The 24,726-nt window shown below is 39.7% G+C and overlaps 1 protein-coding gene across 1 annotated transcript in view; it reads right to left on the bottom strand.

Annotated features, from left to right (window-relative positions):
• LOC119736266 (peroxisome assembly factor 2-like) overlaps window positions 1-24,726 on the bottom strand; it is a 55,477-nt gene that overhangs the window by 5,176 nt on the left and 25,575 nt on the right. Inside the window, exons 8-14 of the mRNA XM_038210311.1 lie at window positions 24,328-24,429; window positions 22,581-22,657; window positions 10,477-10,612; window positions 9,178-9,383; window positions 6,413-6,474; window positions 2,543-2,651; window positions 1,217-1,333 (exon numbers count right to left, since the gene is read on the bottom strand). Of these exons, the coding sequence (XP_038066239.1) occupies window positions 1,217-1,333; window positions 2,543-2,651; window positions 6,413-6,474; window positions 9,178-9,383; window positions 10,477-10,612; window positions 22,581-22,657; window positions 24,328-24,429 (809 nt within the window). The remainder of the gene's footprint in view (window positions 1-1,216; window positions 1,334-2,542; window positions 2,652-6,412; window positions 6,475-9,177; window positions 9,384-10,476; window positions 10,613-22,580; window positions 22,658-24,327; window positions 24,430-24,726) is intronic.

Here is a 24,726-nt window from a genome sequence, read left to right as displayed (position 1 = left end):
GCTCCCATTCAAGCCAGGCTCAAAAAGTCATGGGGAATGGGAAATACTATTGAACAGTTGGGATCATTCTTGTGCCTTGACGCGGTATTTGTGTGCAAATGCATTCTGGTGTGCGCGTTCAGCGTTGCGCGTAGTGCGTATTGTTCCAAAGAGCCAGCGCTACAGCGTTTGGTTCAAACACTTTCATAAAGGGGTGGTTTGGAAGAGAGAAATATATTTTCCACCAAATTTGTATTGAAATAAAAGTTCAAATATCAAATGACAAGGATCTATATGTCAGTTATATAAAACAAATATTGAGTCGCTTTAAATTGCGGAATGGGAGTAATATTCAGGGGCGTAGCACGGTCATTTTTATTGGGGGGGGGGGTAAAATTGTTTGAAAAGGGCACTTGCACATCCATTGTGAAATGATGGGGGCGCTGTTAAAAACTGACAATAATGCACACAAAGGGCCAATATATGGTGCTTTTCAGGGCGATACATTTGCGAAATTTTGAGAAAGGCACCCAAAACGGCAGATGCCACAAAAAAGAGCACCACTTCTTTTTTTAATAGGGCACTTGTTCAGAAAAAAAGGGCACTTCGTAAAAAAAGGGCACTTTTTACAAATTATTGGGAGGTAAGCCTGTTGAAAAAAGGGCATTTGAATGGAAAAAGGCAGTCTTTGCAAAATATTGGGGGAGGGGGGGGGGGTTAAATACCCCCCTTACCCCCTCCGATGGCTACGCCTATGATATTATTGCTCGGAAAAATTTGGACTTTTCCAGTAAAAGTCCAGATTTTACCTTGCAATAATATTCCTCCCATTCCACGCTGAGCCACTCAATATTTGTATACTAGTAACTAAGTATATTGACTGCTTCGAGTAGTGTAGTACAACTAGCCTCCCGAGGTGATCCATGGAGCTTTCTGTTCCCCGAGGCGTAGCCATGTACAAGGGCAAGGCTTTTCTGTGTCATGCTCTATTTTTGAATGTGCTCTATTTTTGAATCAGGTGATTGTCAGGTGATGGAACCAGACTATTTCCTGCTGAGCAGCTGCGTGAAATAGGCTCCGAGCAGTTTTTTTTTTTCCCCAGCACACTTTGTCAATGGAAAAATAATTGAACCAATCATGTTTGGGTATAACAATTATTTATCACACAGGCATTGACGATGTGTGCTGCAGAAAAAAAGAAGCCCCCGGGCACCCTTTACAGCAATGTCCAACCAACCTGCCTGGCCTGAGAAGGGCCGGATCCAGCAAGTCTGGCCGATTGGTGGCGCCAATCACAAAGACGTCGGTGGACTTGTGCAGGCCATCCAACTCAGCTAACAGCTGTGACACAACTCTGTTAAGAGTAATGACAATTTTAAAAAGGGGTCACAATAAGCATTAAAAGTGATGTCAATCTAACACTTGTGCAACAAAGTATGCAATTTGTGTTCTGAATATAATGCATATTTGAAGAAACAAAATATGGGGCAAGTTCTGAAAAAGCAAAGCTAAGGCCAAAAAAAAACCAAGTCTCCGGTTTCTGGTATGGAGCTTGCCCTAAAAGTATTGCGGCGAAACAGCTTTTTTTTCTTCTTTTCTTTCTCCTTCAAATGTCGGCTGATGACTGCAAATGGTGCCAGACTAAATTTAGTGCAAAATACATGTGTGTGGGAGTCCAGAAAGGCCGCATAAAGCTTATACTCGATCATAACCCCATCTAAAAACACGTTAAAATTGTGCAGTAGCAGGATTCCAGTCAAACCAGTGAGTTTGGCGGTTTTGAGACATCATCTTACACTGAAAAAAAAAACCTTTTCATTTTGCCGACGCGCATGGCTATACGCACGCTAATACCAGAAACCAGAGACTTTTTTGTTTGGCCTAAAGAACCCCTAACCAGATTTTGATAAAAAGGAAGACTGTATAAATCACTATATCTTGACCAGATTAAAACTTATATAGCCATTCTCAATTTACATTTCTGGCTTCTGATTTTTTTTACTTCACTTTCCTACTTTTTTTGTTATTATTAATACTTTGTTAAACTGGCCACCTTCAAGTATTTGTACATCTGTTACCATGGCCACTGCCATTATTCTGCTAAAATGCAATTGAGGATGTCACAATAGGCTTTCTTGCCATTGTCACAGGTTGAAGGGAAACCCCCAAAATATCCTACAGGAAAAATTTAGTGCTTTTAATTTTTAAGTTGAATGAAAGTACACGAACACGTATCTGGGTCAACACAAGGACCTTTTTTCTTCAAACCTCAGGTTTGCTCAAGCTTAAGAATCATTTTTAGGTTGAATGAAAGTACATGTACAAATGTACATGTATCTGGGTCGAGACAAGGACCTTTCTTTTCAAACCTCAGCTTGTCAAACCTCAATCCTTTGATAAAAAACAAACATGGAACTATTCACAACCTTAGCCTCGTGTTACAGGATTCAATGTTCCTGAAGGAGAAACTTGGACCTGTTTAGAGCTGCAGTCTGCCAAGTCAGGAGCCTGAAAGCTCCTGGAAACAAAACTAAGATTTGGAAATGGAGAGCCTCTTCCATACCTGTCCATGACTCCACCTGAGTCCCCACTCCGACCCCTGTTGGGAGCCAAGGAATCCAACTCGTCAAAGAAGATGACACAAGGCGAGGCACTCCTTGCTCTCACAAACACTGGAGATAAATAATTTGATTCAATGAACATGCATAACGATTAACGAGAAGCACATATCACAGTCAAAGCTTAATAATCATGCATGTACATGTACCTGTACATTATATAACCAGTTTGTTAATATGCTCAGAGGGGTGGAAACCCCTCCCCCCCCAAAAAAAAAAAAAAAAAAAAAAAAAAAAAAATAAAATAAAAATAAAAATAAAACAAGTTGCGAAATTAATTTGAGTCAACACATGCAGAGTGTCATATTTGTTTTCTACAAACTTTAATCTGCAGACTTAGCACACCCGTTTATGGGACACATTAATATGGTAAACTTTTGGGACTGTTTGACCTCTAACCATAATTTCACACTGTGTCATGTAGGGCTGTGCCGAATATATTGAATGTTTAAATATTCGATCATCCGCCAAATATCTGAACAGTTTTTTTTATTCAAATATTCAAAAACTGTGAGCGGTCTTGTGGAGATGAAAAGTGTCCACGATGGCTTTATTATTCGTCAAATATACTACAATACACACATGATTTGACAGCTTCTGTGAGAAATTAAGCTCAAAGTTCATCTTTAAAATCTGTCAAATATCAGCCAATCTGCTACCTCGGAAAAATATATCGATACATACATGTACATGATGTTCTTTGTATAATTTGAAAAAGTTCTTTGTAAACATTCGGCAAGCACAGTTGCACCCAAACCCCAATCGGCAGTCAGTCAGGTTGGTGCATTTTGAATATTCGATCAAGTACAAGTTAAAATAATCAAATACCAAATTATTCGAAAATACACTGCACTACTGTTTTGTCTTTATTTAGTGCTGTACTGAGATTTGTTTTTCAAACAAACTGTCACAACTGTGGCATGCAAGTAACCGTACATATTACCTTTTGCTCAGGTTTTTTTTTTATTACGACTATGAGACAACACTTTTTTTTTGCAATACTGTAGTGGTAATTTTTACAAGGGGCCACAATGATAACAGTCAGAACTATACGGTGTCACACCAGCTGCAGCGGGCAGTGATTATTATGAATTGTACATACATGTACTGAACTTCATTCTTACTGTTTTGATTAATCTTCAAACCATTTTTTCCCCAAAAATTTAGTTACATAACCATCATATCCAATATCTCCTGACATTTCTGCCAGAGATCTTTGGAGTACTGAATTTCTCAAAAATAATACAACATCTGTGTTATTAAAATCAGCATACGGGTAAGATTCAGGATGCAATGTTTGCACTTCGAGGTCTTTGAACTACGCCTTTGGATAACAGTTCATACTGAAAATAATAGTTACAAGAGTGTTTATGGGCCCAACCACCAGACAAATTAAGGATGAACGGATTACAACTGATGTGAGACTGTCGTTGCCCACTCACAATCAATCTAAATATCCCATGCATTCAATCTTAATTTCAAATGCGGCAAAAGTTGTGGAAAATACACCAACGCAAATAAAAACTAACGTTACTGCATTATAATTAACCACTTTGTCGATGTCATGGTTGTTTAACTGACTCGTTAGAATAACTGCGTTGGACCTAATGCTTCACATTAATCTTAATATCAGATGAGGATAACGTCATGGAAAACTACACTTACACAAAATAATGGGGGATGTTAGGTAATGAAGGCGCAAGGCCCACTTTGTCCATTGCATGCTTGTTTTTTGTTTAACTGACTCATTTGAGCTGCATTGGACCTAATGCTTCACATAAATCTTAATATCAAATGAGGATAACGTCGTGGAAATATACACTAACACAAAATAATGTGAGATTGTGAGGTAATGAAGGCGCATTGCCCACTTTGATGATTGCATGCTTGGTTTTTGTTTAACTGACTCATTAAAAAGCCGCATTAGACCTAATGCTTCACATAAATCTTAATATCAAATGAGGATAACGTCGTGGAAAAACACACTAACACAAAATGTGGGATGTGACGTAATGAAGGCACTTTGCCCACTTTGTCGATTGCATGCTTGGGTTTTGTTTAACTGACTCATTTTAGCTGCATTAGACCTAATGCTTCACATAAATCTTAATATCAAATGAGGATAATGTCGTGGAAAAATACACTTACACAACATAATGTGGGGTGTGATATAATGAAGGCACATTGCCTATGTGATGATTGCATGCTTGGTTTTTGGTTAACTGACTCATTAAAATAGCCGCATTAGACCTAATGCTTTACATAAATCTTAATATCAGATGAGGAGAACGTTGTGGAAAAAAAACACTTACACAACATAATGTGGGATGTGATATAATGAAGGCACATTGCCCACTGTGATGATTGCATGCTTGGTTTTTGTTTAACTGACTCGTTAAAATAGCCGCATTAGACCTAATGCTTCACATAAATCTTAATATCAGATGAGTATAACGTTGTGGAAAAATACACTAACACAAAATAATGTGGGATGTTAGGTAATGAAGGCGCATGGGCCCACTTTGTCAATTTCATACTTATGACTTATTAGAATCGCTGCACATTAGACTTAATGCTTTACACAAATCTTAATATCAGACGAGGCCAAAGTGGTGGAAAAATACACTAACACAAAATAATTTGGGATATAATGAAGGCACATTGCCCACTTTGTCCATTGCATGCTTGTTTTTTGTTTAACTGACTCATTATAGCTGCATTAGACCTAATGCTTCACATAAATCTTAATATCAGATGAAGATAAAGAAGTGGAAAAATACACCAACACAAAATGTGAGATGTGAAGAAAATGAAGTCGCATTGCCCACTTTGTCAATTTCATACTTATGACTTATTAGAATCGCCTCACATTAGACCTAATGCTTCACACAAATCTTAATATCAGACGAGGCCAAAGTGGTGGAAAAATACACTAACACAAAATAATTTGGGATGTACAATAAAGTAAATGTAATTAGGCCTAATTGCCCACTTCGTCAATTTCATACTTGTGGTATTAGGATAGCTGCATTAAATGCTCCACATCACAAGAGAAACATTACATTTTCAAAATATTTTAAACGTGTCGATTTCATACTTGGTGGTTGTTGATAGGACTCATTAGAATAGCTGCATTAGACCTAATGCTCCACATAAAAAAAGAGAAACATTAACTTTTCAAAATGTTTTAAACGAAACAAAAATTGGGTGGAATTGCAGATGTGCTGTAATTGTCTTACCGCGCCTAGAGTGGATTGAGGGAGGGGGTAGTTGGGGTGAATAACCAATAGCTTATCTGACAAACAAACTTTATTGTCATTCTTGTTGGAGTGGAGAGGGAAATGCAAAAACTTAACTTTGTTATTTGAACATAATAGAAAGTTTTGGAACACAAATTGTGTTAGACAAACAAACTATTGTTTTTCATTATGTCCTACTTTGTATTTATAAAATAACTGCATTATGATGAATTGTTACCTGTGTGAAACAACTTTCAAATTTGCTTTCAAAGAATGTTTTCAAAGACTGTTTAGAGGAGCTTATTTTCAAGAAAATTCCATAAAACTGTAATCAATGCTTTCATTGATTCAATTCTTTATCAAATTTATTTTATACTCTGTGAGATATACAAGAACAGCCAACAGACAACAAAAAACGAGGAAGAAGAACAGACAGACATTTACAAATGACACTGAAGACAGTATACATGCAATCTGTGCAACCTCAGACAAAAAAAAAAATACTGATTTGATTTAAAACGAGCCACTATAGTGCCACCAGAATGGAGTATAAAAGAAAAAGCAAAAATTACTTACCCTCTCTCACATTTTCTTCACTTTGTCCTACATACATGTTGATCAGTTCTGGGCCTTTTACACTGAGAAATAAATAATAAAAGAAATAATCCAAAATATAAATGGAAACAAGAGTGACCATCCCACAGGGTGAACTTTTGTACTGTAAGTACAGTAGTGCACTTTAAATTTAGGTAAGACATCTGACCCCCTGTACATGTCTGTTTCTGTTCACATTGATTGTTCCTCAATGTATGTAGTCCAATTCGTCTGAGCAGTTTTTGTGCTTGATTTACCCTCCGCCATCAGTGTCAGTATTTCACATCCCAATTTTTTTCCCATCCAACTACATCGTTTTTTCCAGTGACGTTTGTGAAGAAAAGCTTCTTGTCACAAAAAAGTAATCCTTCAAGATGAAATGTTGGGATTTGAACAAGTGCAATTGCAAACCCTGAAGATTGCCTGCATTCAACAGCCATCTTTGATGTGTGTTTTGCTATGTACATTAATAAGGGAATAAATGTGTGCTCGAGAGGTTTTAATCACTCTGTTTAAGACTGCTTAGAGTCTGGGTGCTGATAATTACCCGAGCCGGAGGCGAGGGTAATTATCAGCACCCAGACTCTAAGCAGTCTTAAACAGAGTGATTAATACCGACTGAGCACATATTTATTCCCATTAATAAATACCTTTTCAGTAAAAAAAACATCAAGTAATTCGTTCAAAACATCCCGATTTTGATCAACAAGTTCACTCCAGCTTTTTGAAACATCCCTATAGCAAAATAATGGAGTGTTCAGCTGGCGATTAAGATGTAAACAACCCTTTTATGGAGATTGACGCGCGCGTAGCATGTTCTGCGCGATGTCGCGCAGAACGCACCTGGGGCGTTACGTTTTGAAATTAGAACTATAAAATTCGGACTCACTGGTAGTGTTGCGCATGCCTACGTGAGGATTGTGAACGTTCAACCAATGAACGTTTTATTGTGACACTGGAAAAGTGTTTAAGACCAGCTAGCCATGTCTTTATCATCTGTTTAAGACCAGCCACGTGACGGGCTCTCGACCAATAGGAATGGCTAAACTGTCTGAGGTATTTATGAATTAACAATGAATGCACCAGAGGTCTACTCATGCATATCCCGGTTGAAAAAAAGCACACAATGAATAGTTTCATTGTGCTAAACCGGCTATATCTGATTTGAACCAGCCAGCCAACCCTGTCAAGCTCAGTGGTAAAACCTCTGTGCTAGTAAGCAGGAGGTCGTGGGTTCGAGTACCACCCACGTGAAAAAAAAAAACCACACAATGAATAGTTTCATTGTGCTTACTGCGGCTATATCTGATTTGAACCAGCCAGCCGACCCTGTCAAGCTCAGTGGTAAAACAAAAATGGCAGCCAAAACATGCTTGTTACCATATATAAGTAATCCGGTTCAAGCATATTGGCGGCCATTTTGAAAAAATTTTTTTAAAGTGATAACACTCAAATGCTGCCACCACTTACACTACAAAGCCATCACACATTTTCCAAATCTAGATGTGCATACCTTGCCAAAAATCACTATGAACATTGCTCTTTCGATCATTTGATACCGGTGGCCCAATTTTTGGACCGAAGCTGATAGCCTAAGTTGGTTAAGATGGCTGCGGTAGGTTGCCAAGTCACTGAGTTCATGTAAAATAGTTGGAAGATGGCTTCGTTGCTGTTGGGAGCTGACGCTTCATTCTGATGCAATTGCCAGGTCTTGCAGGTCACCAAATTGAGGTGCAGTTGCTGTGTTGCCGTGTCAAATGCAGTATACAACTTGTCCTCTGCACGACCATTTGCAGTAGCAGGTTATTTAACAGAAGATAGATCTTGTTTAATGACCAGAAATGAGTGGGAGTTGCATACCGTGGTTTCTGGAGGGAATGCTGCAAATTTCGTGTGTGGAGAAAGCCCGAAATGAGGCAGTTCTGGAACGTGCCCACACAAACACAGAGATGAAACTTTTCCGATTTTAATCGGAAATCCGACTTTTTGAAATTTTTTTCATCGTAAAATTTTGTTTGAATCGAAAATAATTAAGCTGGAGTTGGTGTCCGGAAATTGGGCATGAAGTGTATTGTACATGCATGTACATGTGTGTAACTGCAGCGCGGCCCAGATTTCGGACACGTATTTTTGTTCGACGTATTTTCCGATTTTTTTGCCATATGCCAGTTTCATCTCTGACAAACAGGAAGCTAATGGAAACCATTCTGACGCGGCAAGTGCGCTTTCTTGGTCATGTGGGAAAACCTTCAATGAAAATGTCAATTGGAACATCTCGCCTTGACGGGAAAGATTGCATGGAGGTGAGCACGGGGCCAACAGCATTGCACACCTCTGACCTGGATGACACGAACTATTGGAGTTAATGCGCTGGCCACCATCTCGAGATATACGAACAGAGACGATCAAGTGTCTGGTTGTCGCCGACGTCTGTATCTGCCATCTATGGCACCCAGATATATTGATTGCTTGTAAGGAGGTCTGCTAAGTAACATCCACAAGGCTTAGAATTAGGCTGCAAATGCATAAGACTTGCCCCCCCCCCCCCCCCCCCCCCCGCCCCTTATTTATGCCATTGCTTGACCTGAATTTTTTTGCGAAAATATCACAGACAATTAGGCCATGGCTTGCAATTACACATGTACTGATGGAGGTGACTGAAGCTAACTCCCATAGTCATGGTGTAATACTACCAGCCATACCCCAAAACGTGAAGTTAAGACACAGGCTTTGATTTCCAAACCAACCTCAAGAAGTTCAGTGAGCATTCAGTAGCTACAGCCTTAGCCAGTAGTGTCTTGCCCGTGCCGGGCGGGCCATACAGCAAGACGCCCGAGCGGCGCAGTCCGGCTGAAAACAGCTCCGGGTGTTGCAAGGGCAGCTGGATGGTGTCCAGGATTTGGGCGCGGACCTCCACCAGGCCCCCAATGTCTTCCCACGATACATTGGGAATCTGTGGACAAAAAAATGAGACATGCGGACTAGTGTTGTGCAAACCTGAAACCGAAACCGACCTGACCCGAACCGACTTCGGGTCAGTTCAGGTCGGTCTGTCCATCATTTCAGTAGGGTAGGGTCAGTTTTGGTTTTGCATATGCAATTTTTGGGTTGGGTCGGGTCGGGTCGGGTCGGTTAGGCCAATTTGGAAAAACTTGAAATAAACCGAAATAAACTGAAAAAAAAAACCCCAAACATTTTAGAAATTCACACGATGCAATATTTATTGCAGAGTCACTGTACCCGGTACGACCAAAATGGTTTGCAGTATACCACGCATGGTCTATAACATGTACATGTAGGCCCACCAGTCACGTTGCAAGTGCCGTACAGTATGTTTCAGTTTCTGAGAGACGACGATTTTCACGCAATTTTGGGTAAGTTCAGGCACAAAAAGCAGACACAGTTGCCCAAGACAGATATTCAGGGGTTTTTTTGGTTCAGTTCGGTTTGGGTTGGGTCGGGTCGGTTTTCCTTGAATTTCTGTTGGGTCGGGTCAGTTTTAGGGAGTTCATATCGATTTCGGTTGGGATTCGGTCTATATCTATAATATTTCGGGCCGGATTGGCCTGGTCAACCTGCAGTAGAAGGAAGTACATGTAAGCAAGAGATTTGTTTTCTTTGAACACTTGGGCTTCTGATCGTGGTAAAAAAAATGAGACTTTGGACAAAATCTTATATCAAAATGCCAAGTATACTGGACTCAGACTTGTGCAAAGGATTTGGACTATTTGAGTAGACTATCGCAGGGGTAACCCATGCGATAGTCAACTGTGTATGCGTATTAACATGTACCTTGTGCGTGGATCCTCTTGTGTGCAATTGGTAAACGCAAAAGTGGCGACTGACATGCGATAGTGAATGGGCCGGTAAGAATTAGGCTCTGGTTACTGAGTATGTACGAGGTAAACTAAATTTGATCACCGTCAATAATGAGGTTTCCATTTAAATTGTGCATTTAGCTGCAACGCGTCCTGCTGGCCATGAGAGTCTACATTAATGAAATGAAATAGATATGGAATACAAACGGTTCACAAATAAACCCATACCTTAGGTGCCCCTATGGCGTCTGCATGTGCTGCTTGTAGCTGATTGAGGGCATTCTCAAAGTCAACATTGTTAACCTGGACGCCAGCAGTACAGAGGTCTTTTTCTTCAGCAATTGATAACTTGCTTCCAATGGAGCTGTGGAGAAATAAAATTATACACTGACGATAATTTGTTTGCATTTTGAATGGGCCGAGAATGCACGCTTGAACTGAAATTTGTGAAGTCATATGCAAGCTCACATGTCCACTCTGGCAAACTGTGCAGCCTGTTTTGTACTTTCATCAAATTTGCTTTGCATTTGACCCGAATGAAGAATCACTGCTTCGCTGCTATGCCATAAAGCACAATGGGTGTGTGCGTGTGTGTTCAGTTGTCCATGCTTTAAAGGGAAGATACAACATTTGCACACATCAAAAAACGAAATGATCAAACTATTAAGAAATACCTTACTGGTTTGTTAGGAAATGACAGTCTAAAGCATCCTGTAAAATCGTGTCTCAGGCTGTGGTGACATTTTCCAGAAAATTTGTATTTTGCCAACGCTGGTCGGCCGACCAGCATTGGAGAAAACTGGTTTTTTTTCAATAACCGCTCCTAAGTTTTCATAAAAGTTGTTCCGCATTTTCTTTGCAATTGATTACACACCTGTGAAGGGGTACAAGCCTGCCAGGCTGATTCTCTGGCCTTACAATTTCCCAAAGTCTATACATTTCTCTGTTTCATCTTAAGTGGGGTCGGGGAACAAGACTACAAGAACATGATTGGTTTTCTTGGTTTTTCCAGCATCTACCAAGCCCAAAACGTGAAACAAGTCAGTTTAACAATATTTGCTATAACATATTAATCCTCCAAATCCATTTATTTCTGAAATTGCAGCAAAAGCAAATGTTGTACATTCCCTTTAAAGGCGAATCGCCACAAGAAGCAACATTCTCCCAAGAAGTAGGCAAGCAAGGCAAAGCCTACACTGGCCTACACGATGGGCTGCATTCAGCCCATTTTGGGGAACCCTATACAATAGCACTGCCAAGCTCTCACGTGACAGTCAGTCGGGGAGTCAGTCAGTCAGTAAGTCAGACAGTCATCAATCAGTCAGCCAGTCAGAAAGGGTCCAAACAGAGACAAGACTGCCCTTCCTGGATCAACAAAATGATGTAACATCAACCTTTGAAGGTATAGTCCATCATTTGTAATTTGTGCATTTTGTTCGTTTAAAGCAACAAACGTTCTCAAAATCTAAAGAAGGGTGATAAACAACTAAGCTGATGAAGTTTCAGCTAAGCTTCAGCTGTATTTTTTTAGAAAAACAACATTCTAAGATCTCGATTTTAAATCAAAAGTTGCTGAATCATTGTTTTGAATTGGGCCTGAATTCAGCGTCCGAGACACGTTCTCACTAACCGATTGTAGCTACGCGATGTCGCGCACTGATCCGATGAATTATAGAGGGCGCGTGCGCGTGTGCTTCGTGTCAACGCTTGCGCGCTCTTCGCTGTATAAAAAAAACGAACTACTAACGGAAATTTCCAACGGTGCTTCTTAAGACGCACCATTGGAAAGGCCTTCTTTCGTTGATTTCTTCAAAATGACAGCATGCCAGAAAGAATAATTTCACAGGGAGTTTAGTTCCCTTACTATCTTTCAACCAAGTATGTTTTTCAACAATAATTACGTCAGTCACTTTTTGGATAGAAGCAAATGATGGACTATAGCTTTAAATTGGAAATGCTAGCAATGGAATCCAATTAAGACAAGTGTGCACACATTTTCTATAGTAGCCACTGAGCTGATACTTCGACTGGGTTTTTATTTTTTGTTGGAACCTTTATTACATTTTTGAGTAATTTTGTTGCTCCAGAAAAACAAAATGCTGATCCTATGTTCCTTTGATGTACATGTACATGTACATGTACATGTAGTTTATGAATTTGGCTACTAAATGGTTGTATTTTGATATCTTGATTACCAAAAGGCAGGTTTGTGTTATTACCAATATGGACAGTTACATGTACTAGTCAAAAGTGAGGCAGTTTTCATTATTTCATACACTGATATTGGAGGCAAGGCAAGGTTTTCATTAACATTCAGTATTGTTAGAACGTCTCAACAGACTGACTTGTTCCAATTTCCAGCAATTGTTGGTATTGATATTTTGATGTTTATATTAGACTGGGAGGCAAGGTTTTCACCGCCGCAGCAGTTTTCATTTGTTGTTATTGCCCATTTAAGCTTTGAGGCAGTTTTCATCTTCATGTCTCATTGTGGTTATTATAGACCGAAAACAAGGTTCATTCTCAATATGTTCTCAAGCTTTTTTCTCTCTCAATTAGTGAGGCAGTATCAATCGTGCTTCTACCCAAATTGCTGTTGTCGTAGACAAGATATTAAATTTCTGCTACTGTTTTCATTCTGGCTGTCTTGTGTGTTGCTTTGTGTTTATCACTGTTTTGCTAAATGCTTGATATTACTGCTTGCTTGGATTCAAAATTGCCTTCCTTTATCATTTGACCGAGAGCCTTTCTATTGCATCACAAGCTCACTCCTCCTGATGCCGATGTCCACAAGTTGCTTGTTCATCTAGTGGTCCAGTCATGGTCACAGCATCTTCTCAAGTGTCTTTGTTTTCTTGTTGAGCTCTGGATGATTCCTTGCTGCTCTTCATGGTGTTGATCTAACTGATTTCCACAGCAGTGTCTGCATCCACACCTCTTGACCTGATACCTGGACAGTTCCTTGTTCTTATAAACACCACATCGGTTTTATCTTGTGGTTCATCTTGAAGATGGGTTCTCTATCTGTGCAACTCTCTGTACTTCAGTTTTGCTTTGAAGTGAAATAGAAGTGCATTCTATCCCATTCAACTTTTTGAAAGTTTGGAAAAAAACCTTATACATTCACTGCATTTATGACAGAACGAAAATGATATCGTTAACTGAACTAAACAACCTTAAACAAACTGTTGCAGTTCTAATGATTGTTATCACAGGTGTCAACGCCACTTGCAAACCAGGTTGGGTAGAACATGGCTCATCGTGCTACAAGTTCACAGATTATCGCATGAATTGGAAGAATGCAAGTGCATACTGCCAAAGGCTGGGTGGTATGCTGTTGGTCATTGAGTCAGATGAAGAGAATGAATTTATCACTCACAAAGTGAACAATTTAAAGATGCGCAACACCTGGCTGGGCTGTAATGATGAAAGCACCGAGGGTGAATGGGTGTGTTATGCTGTAGGTGGCAAGAGAATGAAGTATGAGAACTGGGCAGCAAATCGACCAAACAACATACGCAATCAGGATTGTGCAACGATAAAAATGGAGGATGGCAAGTGGAAGGACAGAGGTTGCAAGAATAAGAACATGTACACTGTATGCAAGAAAAGCACTGGAAGAGTTTCTACCACGACCTGCTACACTCTGGCTTCTGATGGCCGCATTCACCCTTAAACCTCCCACAAGCCTTCATGTAGAAACAATGCGTTTATCTTCAACCATGAAGTCTGTACTTGTAAGGAAGAAGAAGAACACACATTTTTTTTTTTGTTCTGTGGGATCGGGCTGGATTCATAGAGTTTGGATTCTGAGTGATGATGGTTCCTCTCTGATGGGAGCAGAAATCAGGTTTTTACATCATTATGAACACTGTTGAGTCATTGAGCAACAGAACGAACGTCATCTCATGCCATCAAAATAAGATTCAAATGAAATCCTGCAGCTGGCAACATACAAGTACATCAGCACTGTTGTGTGAAATCATACTATTTGCGGAGAACAGGAGTTGGAAATGGAAAAGTAAATGTTGTGGCCAAGAATGAACCAGTCCACCTAAATGAGAGAGAGAGAGAGAAAGGAAAAATTACTTGAACACAGTGAATTTTTTTTTTTGGCTTCAGATTGTTGTAGCTTCAGCAAACTTGACTTTGACTGAAAAACTGGATCACGCCATTTTTCATCAAGTCAGTTGGCAGTTTATTGACTTGATAAATTGAATATGTTGAAACTATGACAGGCTTCACATGTGTAACTGGGTCTCTCAGTCTCAAATGATGAGTGGTTGTTGATGCACCTGTCAGTGTTATTAATGGGAAGTTATAGACGATATTAAATTTCCAAAGCTTGGCAAGGCCAGTGGCACACCCAGGATTTGGCTTGGGGGGTGCTAATTGCCCAACATTTTTGGCCAAAAAAAAAAGGGTTTTATTTTGGCGTTTGATGTTGGTGGCGCCACTTACACCCCTATTATACTACTCGAAAATAGGCCACAGGCATATCACCAAGGTCAAATAGTGTGACAATAAAAAAAAATACAAACAAATTACAAAAATAAAATAATTGACAACATCTTGGGGGGGGGGGGGGGGGCTCAAGCCCCCCTCCCCAGCCCCAAGGCCCCCCCCCCTTGGGTGTGCCACTGGGTATGGCATGTACATACTGCAAACAAGAGACACGCATCAGTTGAGCACAGTGTGCGATTGCACCCGGTTCCATGGGCATGCGGGTGGAGGGATGCTCAGAGCCATGCTGTGATAACAACACTGAAGATGGGGGCATTTTTAGAACTCCTTCGCCCAAAGACAGCTCTTGTTGCTGTCATTATTTGGTTATTGTTTCGTGCTGATGTTAATGCCATTTTGCAAATCAGGTTGGATAGAAAATGGCTCATCTTGCTACAAGTTCACAGATTATCGCATGAATTGGAAGACTGCAAGTGCATACTGCCAAAGGCTCGGTGGTATGCTGTTGGTCAACAAGTCAGATTAAGAGGAAGAATTTATCACTGACAAAGTGACAAATTTAGAGATGCCCAGCACATGGATGGGCTGCAATGATATGAGCACTTAGAGCGAATGGGTGTGTTACATGTACCGGTATGCTGTACAGTAGGTGGCAACAAATTGAAATGGGTCAGAAAACTTTAGTCAATAGTTATGCACTTTCAAGGAAAGCTAAGAGAGTGAAATGTTCTAGGTTTTTGTTGCTTCAGAAAACTTGACTTTGATTGAAAAACTGGATCATGCCATTTCTCATTAAGTCTGTTGGTTGTTGACGGTAGAAGTCTTAATTGTCTAAACCGTGACATGCTGTCATCTCTCCAGTGCAATAATGCTGATGAGTCCATTGTGACTCTACCTTCCAGTGTTGTTAAACGGAAGTCTATCTCAAGACGATATTAAATTTCTGAAGCTTGGTTAGCCGGCTTACGTACTGCAAACGAGATATAAGTTGTGCACAGTGTGCGAATGCACCAGTTGGTTCTGTGGTCCTGCAGGTGGAGGATGCTCTGAGCCATGCTGTGATAACAACACTGAAGATGAGGGTAGTTGTGGATCTCATTCGCCCAACGACAGCTTTTGTTGCTGTCATTATTTGGTTCTTGCTTCATGCTGGTGTCAATGCCATTTGCAAACCAGGTTGGATAGAACATGGCTCATCTTGCTACAAATTCATGGATCATCTGATGACATGGGAAAACGCAACTACATACTGCCAAGAGCTTGGTGGCATGCTGCTTGTCATTGAATCAGATGAAGAGAATCATTTTATTCTTGAAGAAATGATTAATCGAAATCTGAGGAGGGCCTGGCTTGGCTGCAATGATATAAGTGTTGAGGGCACATGGGTGTGTTATCCTGAAGGTGTCAAGAGGATGAAATATGAGAACTGGAGAAAAGGCCGACCAAATAACTACGGCAACCAGGATTGTGCAGTAATATCTATCAAGTTGCATGGCATGTGGAATGACAGACCTTGCCCGAATGACGACAGCTTCACCGTATGTGAGACGAGCATCACAGTCTCTGCCATGTCCTGCTACTCTCTGGGTTCTGATGGCCGCCTTCACCCTTAAAACCTCACCAAATAGCCTCTTTCCAAGCAGCACATCATCTTAAAATGTATGCACATGCACAGGAATCCTTTCATTGACACAGAGAAAACATGCACGAGCTTCTCTGGATGATCCTGGAATTACATTACGGTAGGAGACTTAGCACTTAACCTTGGACAAGTTTTCCTGAGACGTGACACTGTTTCGTAAATTCATGAGTGACTAAGGAAAGTCACATCTGGTCATCTACCAGTATCCCACATATGTTACTAGTAGAGTGCCGTGGCCTCGTGGTCTGGAACATTGAATTTGTGGTCTGCGGGTAATTCTGCATGTTGTGGGTTCGAGTCCAGCCCGGGGTGATGGTGCATGTGCCCTTGGGCAAGGCGCTTTGTCACTCATTGCTTCTCTCCACCCAGGAGTAAATGGTACCTACATGTATAAGGGTAGTGTTGGTGACTTTGAGAGGTTGATTAAGAGCGCCGAAATGGCTGCCTATACTGGCCGTGTATCCATGTACTCTAGGGAGTTGATGAGAAGGTTTCAGGAGCGTTAGCCTGCTGAAACAGGGAAAATAAGGCCAATTAAAAAAAACATGTTTAGCGGCCTGCCTTTTTGAAAAAAAAGGAAGCGGGAGGCCCCTTTTTTTCCCCTCCAAAATGGCCACCAAACCGGGCTATTTTTCAAGATTGCCGCCAGTTTTTTTTTTTTAAATGGTCGCCATTGGACTCAGGAAATGACATACCAGCTTTATATGGGCTAGATGCAACAAAGAGGCCAAAACGATGTCACTGTTTAAAATTTAGGCCTATCTTTTGTTTCGGTTTAAAAAAAAAAAAAAAAAAAAAAAAAAGGAGGCGGCCTCCAAAAAGGAAGCGGGCGGAGACGCTAAACATGTTTTGTTTTTTTCATTTGGCCTGATAATTGATTCCCTGTTGCAGCCTAAAAGTGCTATATAAATGCCTGTTATTATTATTATTATAGCTTGAATTACAGTTTTAGCCTGTGTAGTTTTCGAAGTGTTCTTGCCTAAAAAAAGTATGCTTTCCGATTTGTGAGCACCACTTTGGAACTGCACTGGATTTCAGTGTTACATGTACAACTGTGTCTATTAATTATTGGCCAAAATGATGGCCAGTACCTGTCAACAGTCATGAGCACTGACGAGTGATGTCATAATCTACGCACATGTACATGTAATTAAATTGAAATACATGGCATGTGTCACCAAAATGTTTTAATCACTTTACATAATTTTAACGTCTTAATGTGAATAGTCTTAATTGGAAATGTACTAACATTGCAGAATGGACCTTCTAATTTGCTTTGAATATTGCGTGAAGTTTGCTTGCTGTAAATAGCAGTGATGTTGTGTGGTTTTACTTAATACTCTGATACAAATAAAGGTAATGGACACCATTTGCAAACATTCAAAATGAAACTGCCAAAATATTATACAAATACTGAGTAGCTCAGAGTGAAATCGGAGGAATATTATCGCAAGGTAAAATCTGGACTTTTCCATTTCACGAGGCAAAGCCGGGTGAACTGGAAAAGTCTAGATTTTACCGATAATATTCCTCCCTTTTCACATTTTAAAGCCACTCAATATTTGTTTGATATTGACATTCAGGGTGAGTAAAAATAACCCGAAACCCAAATGTTGAGACCATTGTTTTAGTGAAGTTATGCATGTACATGTAGCACTTTCAAAATCTAGGATATGAAAGCTTCGTTCATAAGCTTTTTTTTAGTACAAGAATCACTCAAATCACTCGTTTATTTTTCAAGTTACTGAATTTTAAACACATTACCACCGTTTTAAGGTTCTGTCCATGGATCACAACAAAATTCAGTGTTCTTTCAGCAAAACGGAAACAAATCACATAGGGATGTGTGTGAATTGTTTTTGTTTTGCTGAAAGAACGCACACCTTTTTTTGTGATCCGTGGACAAAACTTTAAAACGGTGGTTGTGTTTAAAATTCCGTAACTTGAAAAGTACGAGTGATTTAAATGATTCTTGTACTAAAAGAAACCTTTTGAATTGGGCTTTTATGTCCTAGATTTTGAAAGTGCTACATGGAGAACTTCTATAAAACAATAGTCCCGACATTTGGGTTTCGTTGTTTTTTTACTGACGCTGTATATCCTTGTCATTTGATATATTTGAACTTTTATTTCAATACAAAATTAGTGGAAAATGTATTTCTCTCTTCCAAACCACCCCTTCACGAAAATGTTTGAACCCAACTCTGTAGTGCTGGCTCTTTGGAACAATACGCGCTACGCCCAACGCTGAACGCGCACACCATCATGCATTTGCACACAAATACCGCATCATGGAACAAGAATGATCCTAACTGTTGAACAGTAGGCCTATTTCCCATTCCCCATGGGCGAATTCCGAATGACACGTGATGTGAGTTCCACCAATCAAATGACAAGGATCTGTACTGGTATGTCAGTTATATAATATGAAATATCCTACTTGATTGTAAGTAAATAATAGGCTCAAGCATCCTGTGAAATTGATTGACCTACCATGCTGTCATTACTATCTTTTCCTCCCAATGGTGAGGACTAAATCATCGCAAGAAAAGAAAAAACCTTTTTTTTTTCAAATACTGTTCCCAATTGACCAAATCTAGTTTAGTTTTCAATCAGTCTCATAATGTACGTGAACTGGAATTATGCATCCGATTGACAAAATGGGGATCATACACAAGAGGGTACAAGTCAAAGCATATCAATGCACATTTTGGAAGGTATGACTGAAAAAGTATACCTACTGAAGTTTGATTTTTACTAATTTGCTTCAGATTTATTGTATTGTTGTTCCCTGATTCTGAAGAAAATGCAATTTTTTTTTGTAAATGGTGCCCATTACCTTTAAGTTTGTGATGTCATACATTTGATGAATGTACTTGTAAAGAATAGTTTATTGGAAAAAAAAATGTTGGTGAAAATTAATAGATTTGCCAGTCATAGTTTAAAGTTGTATAAATGCTTAGTCTTTATGTAAATGATGAATTTACTAGGATCTTGTAGAATCAACCAGTAACCAACATTCATAATACCTAAGACACCCAATCCTATTGGTCGAGAGCCCGTCATGTGGCTGGTTTTAAAAAGTTGATAAAGACATGGCTGGCTTTTAAACACTTTTCCAGTCTCACATGAAACTTGACTCCTATGATGAAATCCGGTCCCAAATACCCTTTTATCGGTTAAACGTTCACAAACCTGTTTGGAATGCGCAATACGTGTACTACCAATGAGTCCTTATGTCATAGTCCAAATTCACGCTACACCGGCACAGCTGCATTCTGTGCCACAATGCGCACGCCAATCTCCATATGCCAATCTCCATATAAGGAGTCATTTACGACTACTGGGGAGAGTCACATACCAACATAGCTAGAGGGGTGTTTTTAAAAACTTGTTGAACAAAATCGTTGGAAATATATGATTTTGTACTTGTGTTTACTGTTTGACCTAAAAGGTAATTTATGAATGGGAATAAATACGTACTTTTAAGAACACTTTGCAGTCTGGACGCTGATAATGAAATTTGCCTTCAGCTCAAGCCGGCTCGGGTCATTATCAGCTTCCACACTCCAAACCAGTCTTAAACATTCAAACCAGCCAAGCACACACTTATTCCCTTAATCAAAGTTTGAACTGCGCTCAACCTAATGTATATGGTTGTCAAAAATTGTTCTGTAATCTGTCAGTGTTGGATTCAAAAGTTTTTAGATGAAGGCAGTTTATATCACTGTTGTATTGTTCCTGTTGTGGTAGAAGTAAAATACATGTTCACTTGGTTGGAGGACTTTTAAGGTACATGTACATTTACAATATATGTACATGAATCATCAGGAGAATTTGTTTCCCAATTCCTTTGAAATCAAGCATCAGTTTTAGATAAATACTGGTTCATCCTGAAAAATATCTTTCTAAAAGGTTTACTTTTATCCCCACTGAGATGAGTCCAAAGCTGTTGTAGTTCTGAATAACAACATAAGTGAAGGGGTTTTATGAGGCCTCAGTGACGGATCCAAATATGCCAATGCTGGCTTGACTGTAACTTAGCAATGCTTTGTTTACGTTGCGAAATCAGCTAATGAATCAGTTTACTTAATGGGTAACGGCAGGATGGTATACAAATAATGAATGTTTGTGAGTGCAATGGTAAGAATAATTTCATGAGGTGACAGATGAAATGTTCCATTTCACGAGGCGAAGCCGAGTGGAATGGAACATTTCATCTGTCACCGAATGAAATTATTCTTTCCATTGCACGAACGTGAAACAATCATTATTTGTTTTATATAACACCTGAATAAATCCTTGTCATCTGATTGGTTGATTTTTAATAGCCAATTTATTAAGGTTAAAAACTGTTAAAAAGTTCGACAAGCTCATCATATTTCATTAATGCAAACTGTTCAACAGGTTGAGAACAATCATATTCAATTTATCTCGATTTAAAACAGCGCCACTACCAACAGCAGTGACACCGTGCAATGGAAGTTCTATTCACCGTGCAATAAAACGCCGTGCGTTGGTACGAATAATTCAATGGCATGTGATCAACGATCCACCAATCAGATGACGGGGATTTATTCAGGTGTTGTATAATATCAGCTAATACATGAATCAGTTTATTTTTGGAATTTGTTATGACAACGGGTAACGGCAGGATAGGCTGCCTTTCCTGGAACTGTTCCGACAAACCACAATGGCAAGACGGTACAAATTGAATTCCGGGCTATTGTGGAACTTTTCTGTCAAGCCACAGCGGCAACTACATGTACGTGGCAAGTTGCTACTATGTATGTTGTATACTCATAATCTAGCTTTCTAACAATACAAGCTAAATTGTATGGTATGGTTGCATTGTAAATCAAGTGTCAACAATGCAGCAATTTGGGTCTTTTTTTTAGTGGTAATTGGTAATAACTATATTAAATCAAGCTGTGAAGGCTTGTCATTAAGAATGATGTGGTTGCTTGGCAACAAATATCAATACATGTATTACCATTGTCATGGAGCCTAGAGGTTTAATACTCCAGCCAACTGATTCAGCCATTTTCTGAGCAAAATTTCATCTTGGTAAATAAATTCATCTGTCAGTGTCAGCAAGGTTGGCGATTTTTTTTTTTTTTTTTTTTTAAACAAACAAAATCGTATTTATGTGATTTAAATCAGATTTGTTTTATTTGAATCTGAGGGTTTTTTTAACTTTCAAAATATTGATATGTCTAAAACTGTGTCTAAATCTCCCCATGCAAACTTACACCCATCGCTAAGGAATTTACAGGTTCCTATAATGCCCATCATCCACAAAACTCAATCAATTGATAAACGCTTTTGAAAAAGTGATTAAAAAAAATAACCTGCTTTCATCTACATGTTTTCTGCCTCATTGTTCAATGGTACATTAATGGACACTTTAAAGGTGCATGGCTTAATTGATACAGCTGAGATACATTGTGTGTTTCCCTGATCAATTTCAAATCACAACTAAAATTTCAAGTCATGTCACAAATAAGTGAGGGATGAACGATGTCGTTTCAGTCACAATTTATTCTTGTCACTTAACTTGATGACTTGCTATCCAAGTACAGTTTTGGGACCAGCCTCAGTAGTCTGGTCCCTAAAACACGGAGTTTAGACCACTGATCTCTATATAAAGACTGGATAGCGGATATATGCATACAACATTCACACAGTAGACTTTGCATATTGACCAATTCGCCCCCGGTCTCACGAAGATGGCCGCGTTGAATACGAACATTCTACGCGTATATACAGCGCGCGTTGTATCAACAGTTGACGCGCATTTTGGTCACATACACAAATTATGATGTTCTAAAAAGGACACATTTCGGTAGTGATTATTATTTCCAAAACGCCGAAAAAGTGAACTGCGGCACTAACAAAAAGTAAACCACGACGTTAGAAAAGTTGTAAACCTTTGTCAGAGGTGGTGGTCAAAATATAAGTTAAGTGAACTGCGATGATACAAAAGAAATCATACTGTCTATAAAGACGGCAACTTGTCCTTTGTAGATCACCAGCCGGTCTCACCGGTCTCACCAATATGGCGTCAAATTCATTCATTGTGCAGCTCTTTATCCGCTATCCAGTCTTTATATAGAGATCAGTGGTTTAGACTCGTCAAAGTCTTCTTATGACTGACTTGTGATTGATTACAACTCTGCAGAACAGGACTAGTGATCCACCATGACAAAGAAATAGGATGACATACCATGAACTGATGACCCTTGCCGTGGATGACCTGATGGTATGAGAAAGCAGAGCACAAAGGTCACCAAGCACCAAGCCCTGCAAAACATCAAATGAAAAAAACATAAACATCAAATCGTCGTGTTCCCGGCAGAAGGGCATATGTGCATATACCCTTATGCAATAGCGCATAATGACCAAAATGTTCCCAGCAAAAGAGCATACGCAGAAAACTGCCTCCATTTTAATGAAATTTAAACATTTTCGTCAGAAATTAATACAAGTTGTTCCAGAACTTATGATTCATACGTGTGACAAATTTCAAATTCGTACGATTTATATTACGTGTGGGAGAGCATTGGATTCATAATCAAGCGGGGGAACAATGGAACCTTTCAGTGCAATTTTTTTGAAAATGTTTTTTGCGTCAGAACGCTCATATGCCCTTCTGCCGGGCACACGACGAAATATACAAAAATAGCACTCCGTAATAATGACGTCAATTTTGTTCCGCACCATACGTGCGCATACTCAGACAAACTTGTTAGAAAGTTTGTCACGCGCGCACTAGCCGCAAACGTACGCTTGCATAGAAACGGTGCTGAAAGCATGCGCGTAATCCTCACACGAGTACATGTAGTTCGTACAGCATGTGTTTTTTTCATGTACTTGTGGCCTCATGATGGACACAAAATTATTACTTCAATAACCTAGTGCATATAAAACTCCTGAAGTGGGAAAAGCATACAACTTGCAAAGCATGATATGGTGCAGCACATGTTGTGCACTTGCGATGAAAATGTGTACAGTATGGGATGGTAACCCCCCTCCTCCCCCCCCCCCCTAATTCAGGCCTGCAGCAGGCCTGCACCTGATTTTACGAAGTGCGTGTCGCAACTCGAGTTATGACGTTTCATCCATTTCACAAAACGCGTCGTAAGTTCCTTGACAACGGCTTAAAACACGTCGCAAGTTACGACGTGTCTAGTGGTCATCGCAAAATAAAAAGAGTCCCAATTTAATGCCATAAACATTACATAAACGAGATTATAATACCGAGGCAATGTGTGTAAAGTTGTAATTAGAGCAAAAGCATTGAATAATTATAAATTAGACTGGAAAACTGCAGTTGAAATTTCAAAGTAGCTATACAGTCCACTGAGAGCTTGTTTTTCTTCAAAATTGCATAGCGCGACCGCCATTTTATTTTACGTTTTTAACAAATTTCGAGCTGAGATCCGAGAACTCTTTGTTGAATATCAGACGACTATTTCCTGTACGCTGACTAAATACATAAAACAGTCATCGAGTTGTGCTATAAATACACATACAACGCGTCGCACTTACGACGTGTTGCACTTACGACATGTTTTGTGATATGGATCGCAGGACGCGTGGCACAGGCCTGGGCCCCATTTCATGGCTCTGCTAACCGCAGAAATCTGTGCTTATGATCACCATTTTGTGCTAACTATACGCTAGCAGAAAATTCTGTGCTAACCCTGTAAGGGTCCTTAGTTTCGGGATTGTATGCATGCCCAAAAGCCAAAATTCCTTGTTAACCGTGAAATACGCTAACCGTAAGCACAGAATTTTCTGTTACGATAAGCAGGGATTTTTCGCTAATGGTAGGCAGAGCTATGAAATTGGGCCCTGGTTGCATGCCTATGTGTATAGGAAATAAACCCTAACTAATTTGTTTTCATTATAATTTTCAAAAGCAAGCATGACAGCCTTTCACTTCCAACTCCTGCACGTTTGACACTTACAGCAGTTCTTTTGGCAATATACGCGATGTCAACATCCGTTGCCAGGGAAACCTTCTCGCTGAGGGCCTGCAGTAACTCAGTCCGCTCTTGTTCATTAGGCACCTTTATATGAATAAACAGGATAAAAAAAAAAAAAATATGATCATTCCACCTTATCAATATTACCAGTCAATTATTTCTCTAATGGTGTAGTTTGGTCCCTCTCTTTCTGAAGGGGCACTCAAAAAGCTTATGTTTGCCTTCCCCAAACTCCGAATTGGAAGGCCCCACAATGGGGACACAGGAGGGCTGGGGGTGGGGGTCAGGAATGGAGGGTCCAGCAGAGGGATAGTGGGCTGGTCACCTTACTCCAATGAGTGCTATTCAAATAGGATTGTCCTGACTGAATGCACATACAAA

The sequence above is a fragment of the Patiria miniata genome, unplaced genomic scaffold, assembly GCF_015706575.1.
Source record: "Patiria miniata isolate m_02_andy unplaced genomic scaffold, ASM1570657v1 HiC_scaffold_10, whole genome shotgun sequence".
NCBI lineage: Eukaryota > Metazoa > Echinodermata > Asteroidea > Valvatida > Asterinidae > Patiria > Patiria miniata.
Note: the sequence above shows the minus strand (reverse complement) of the source record. Positions and strands in the feature narration are given on the sequence as shown.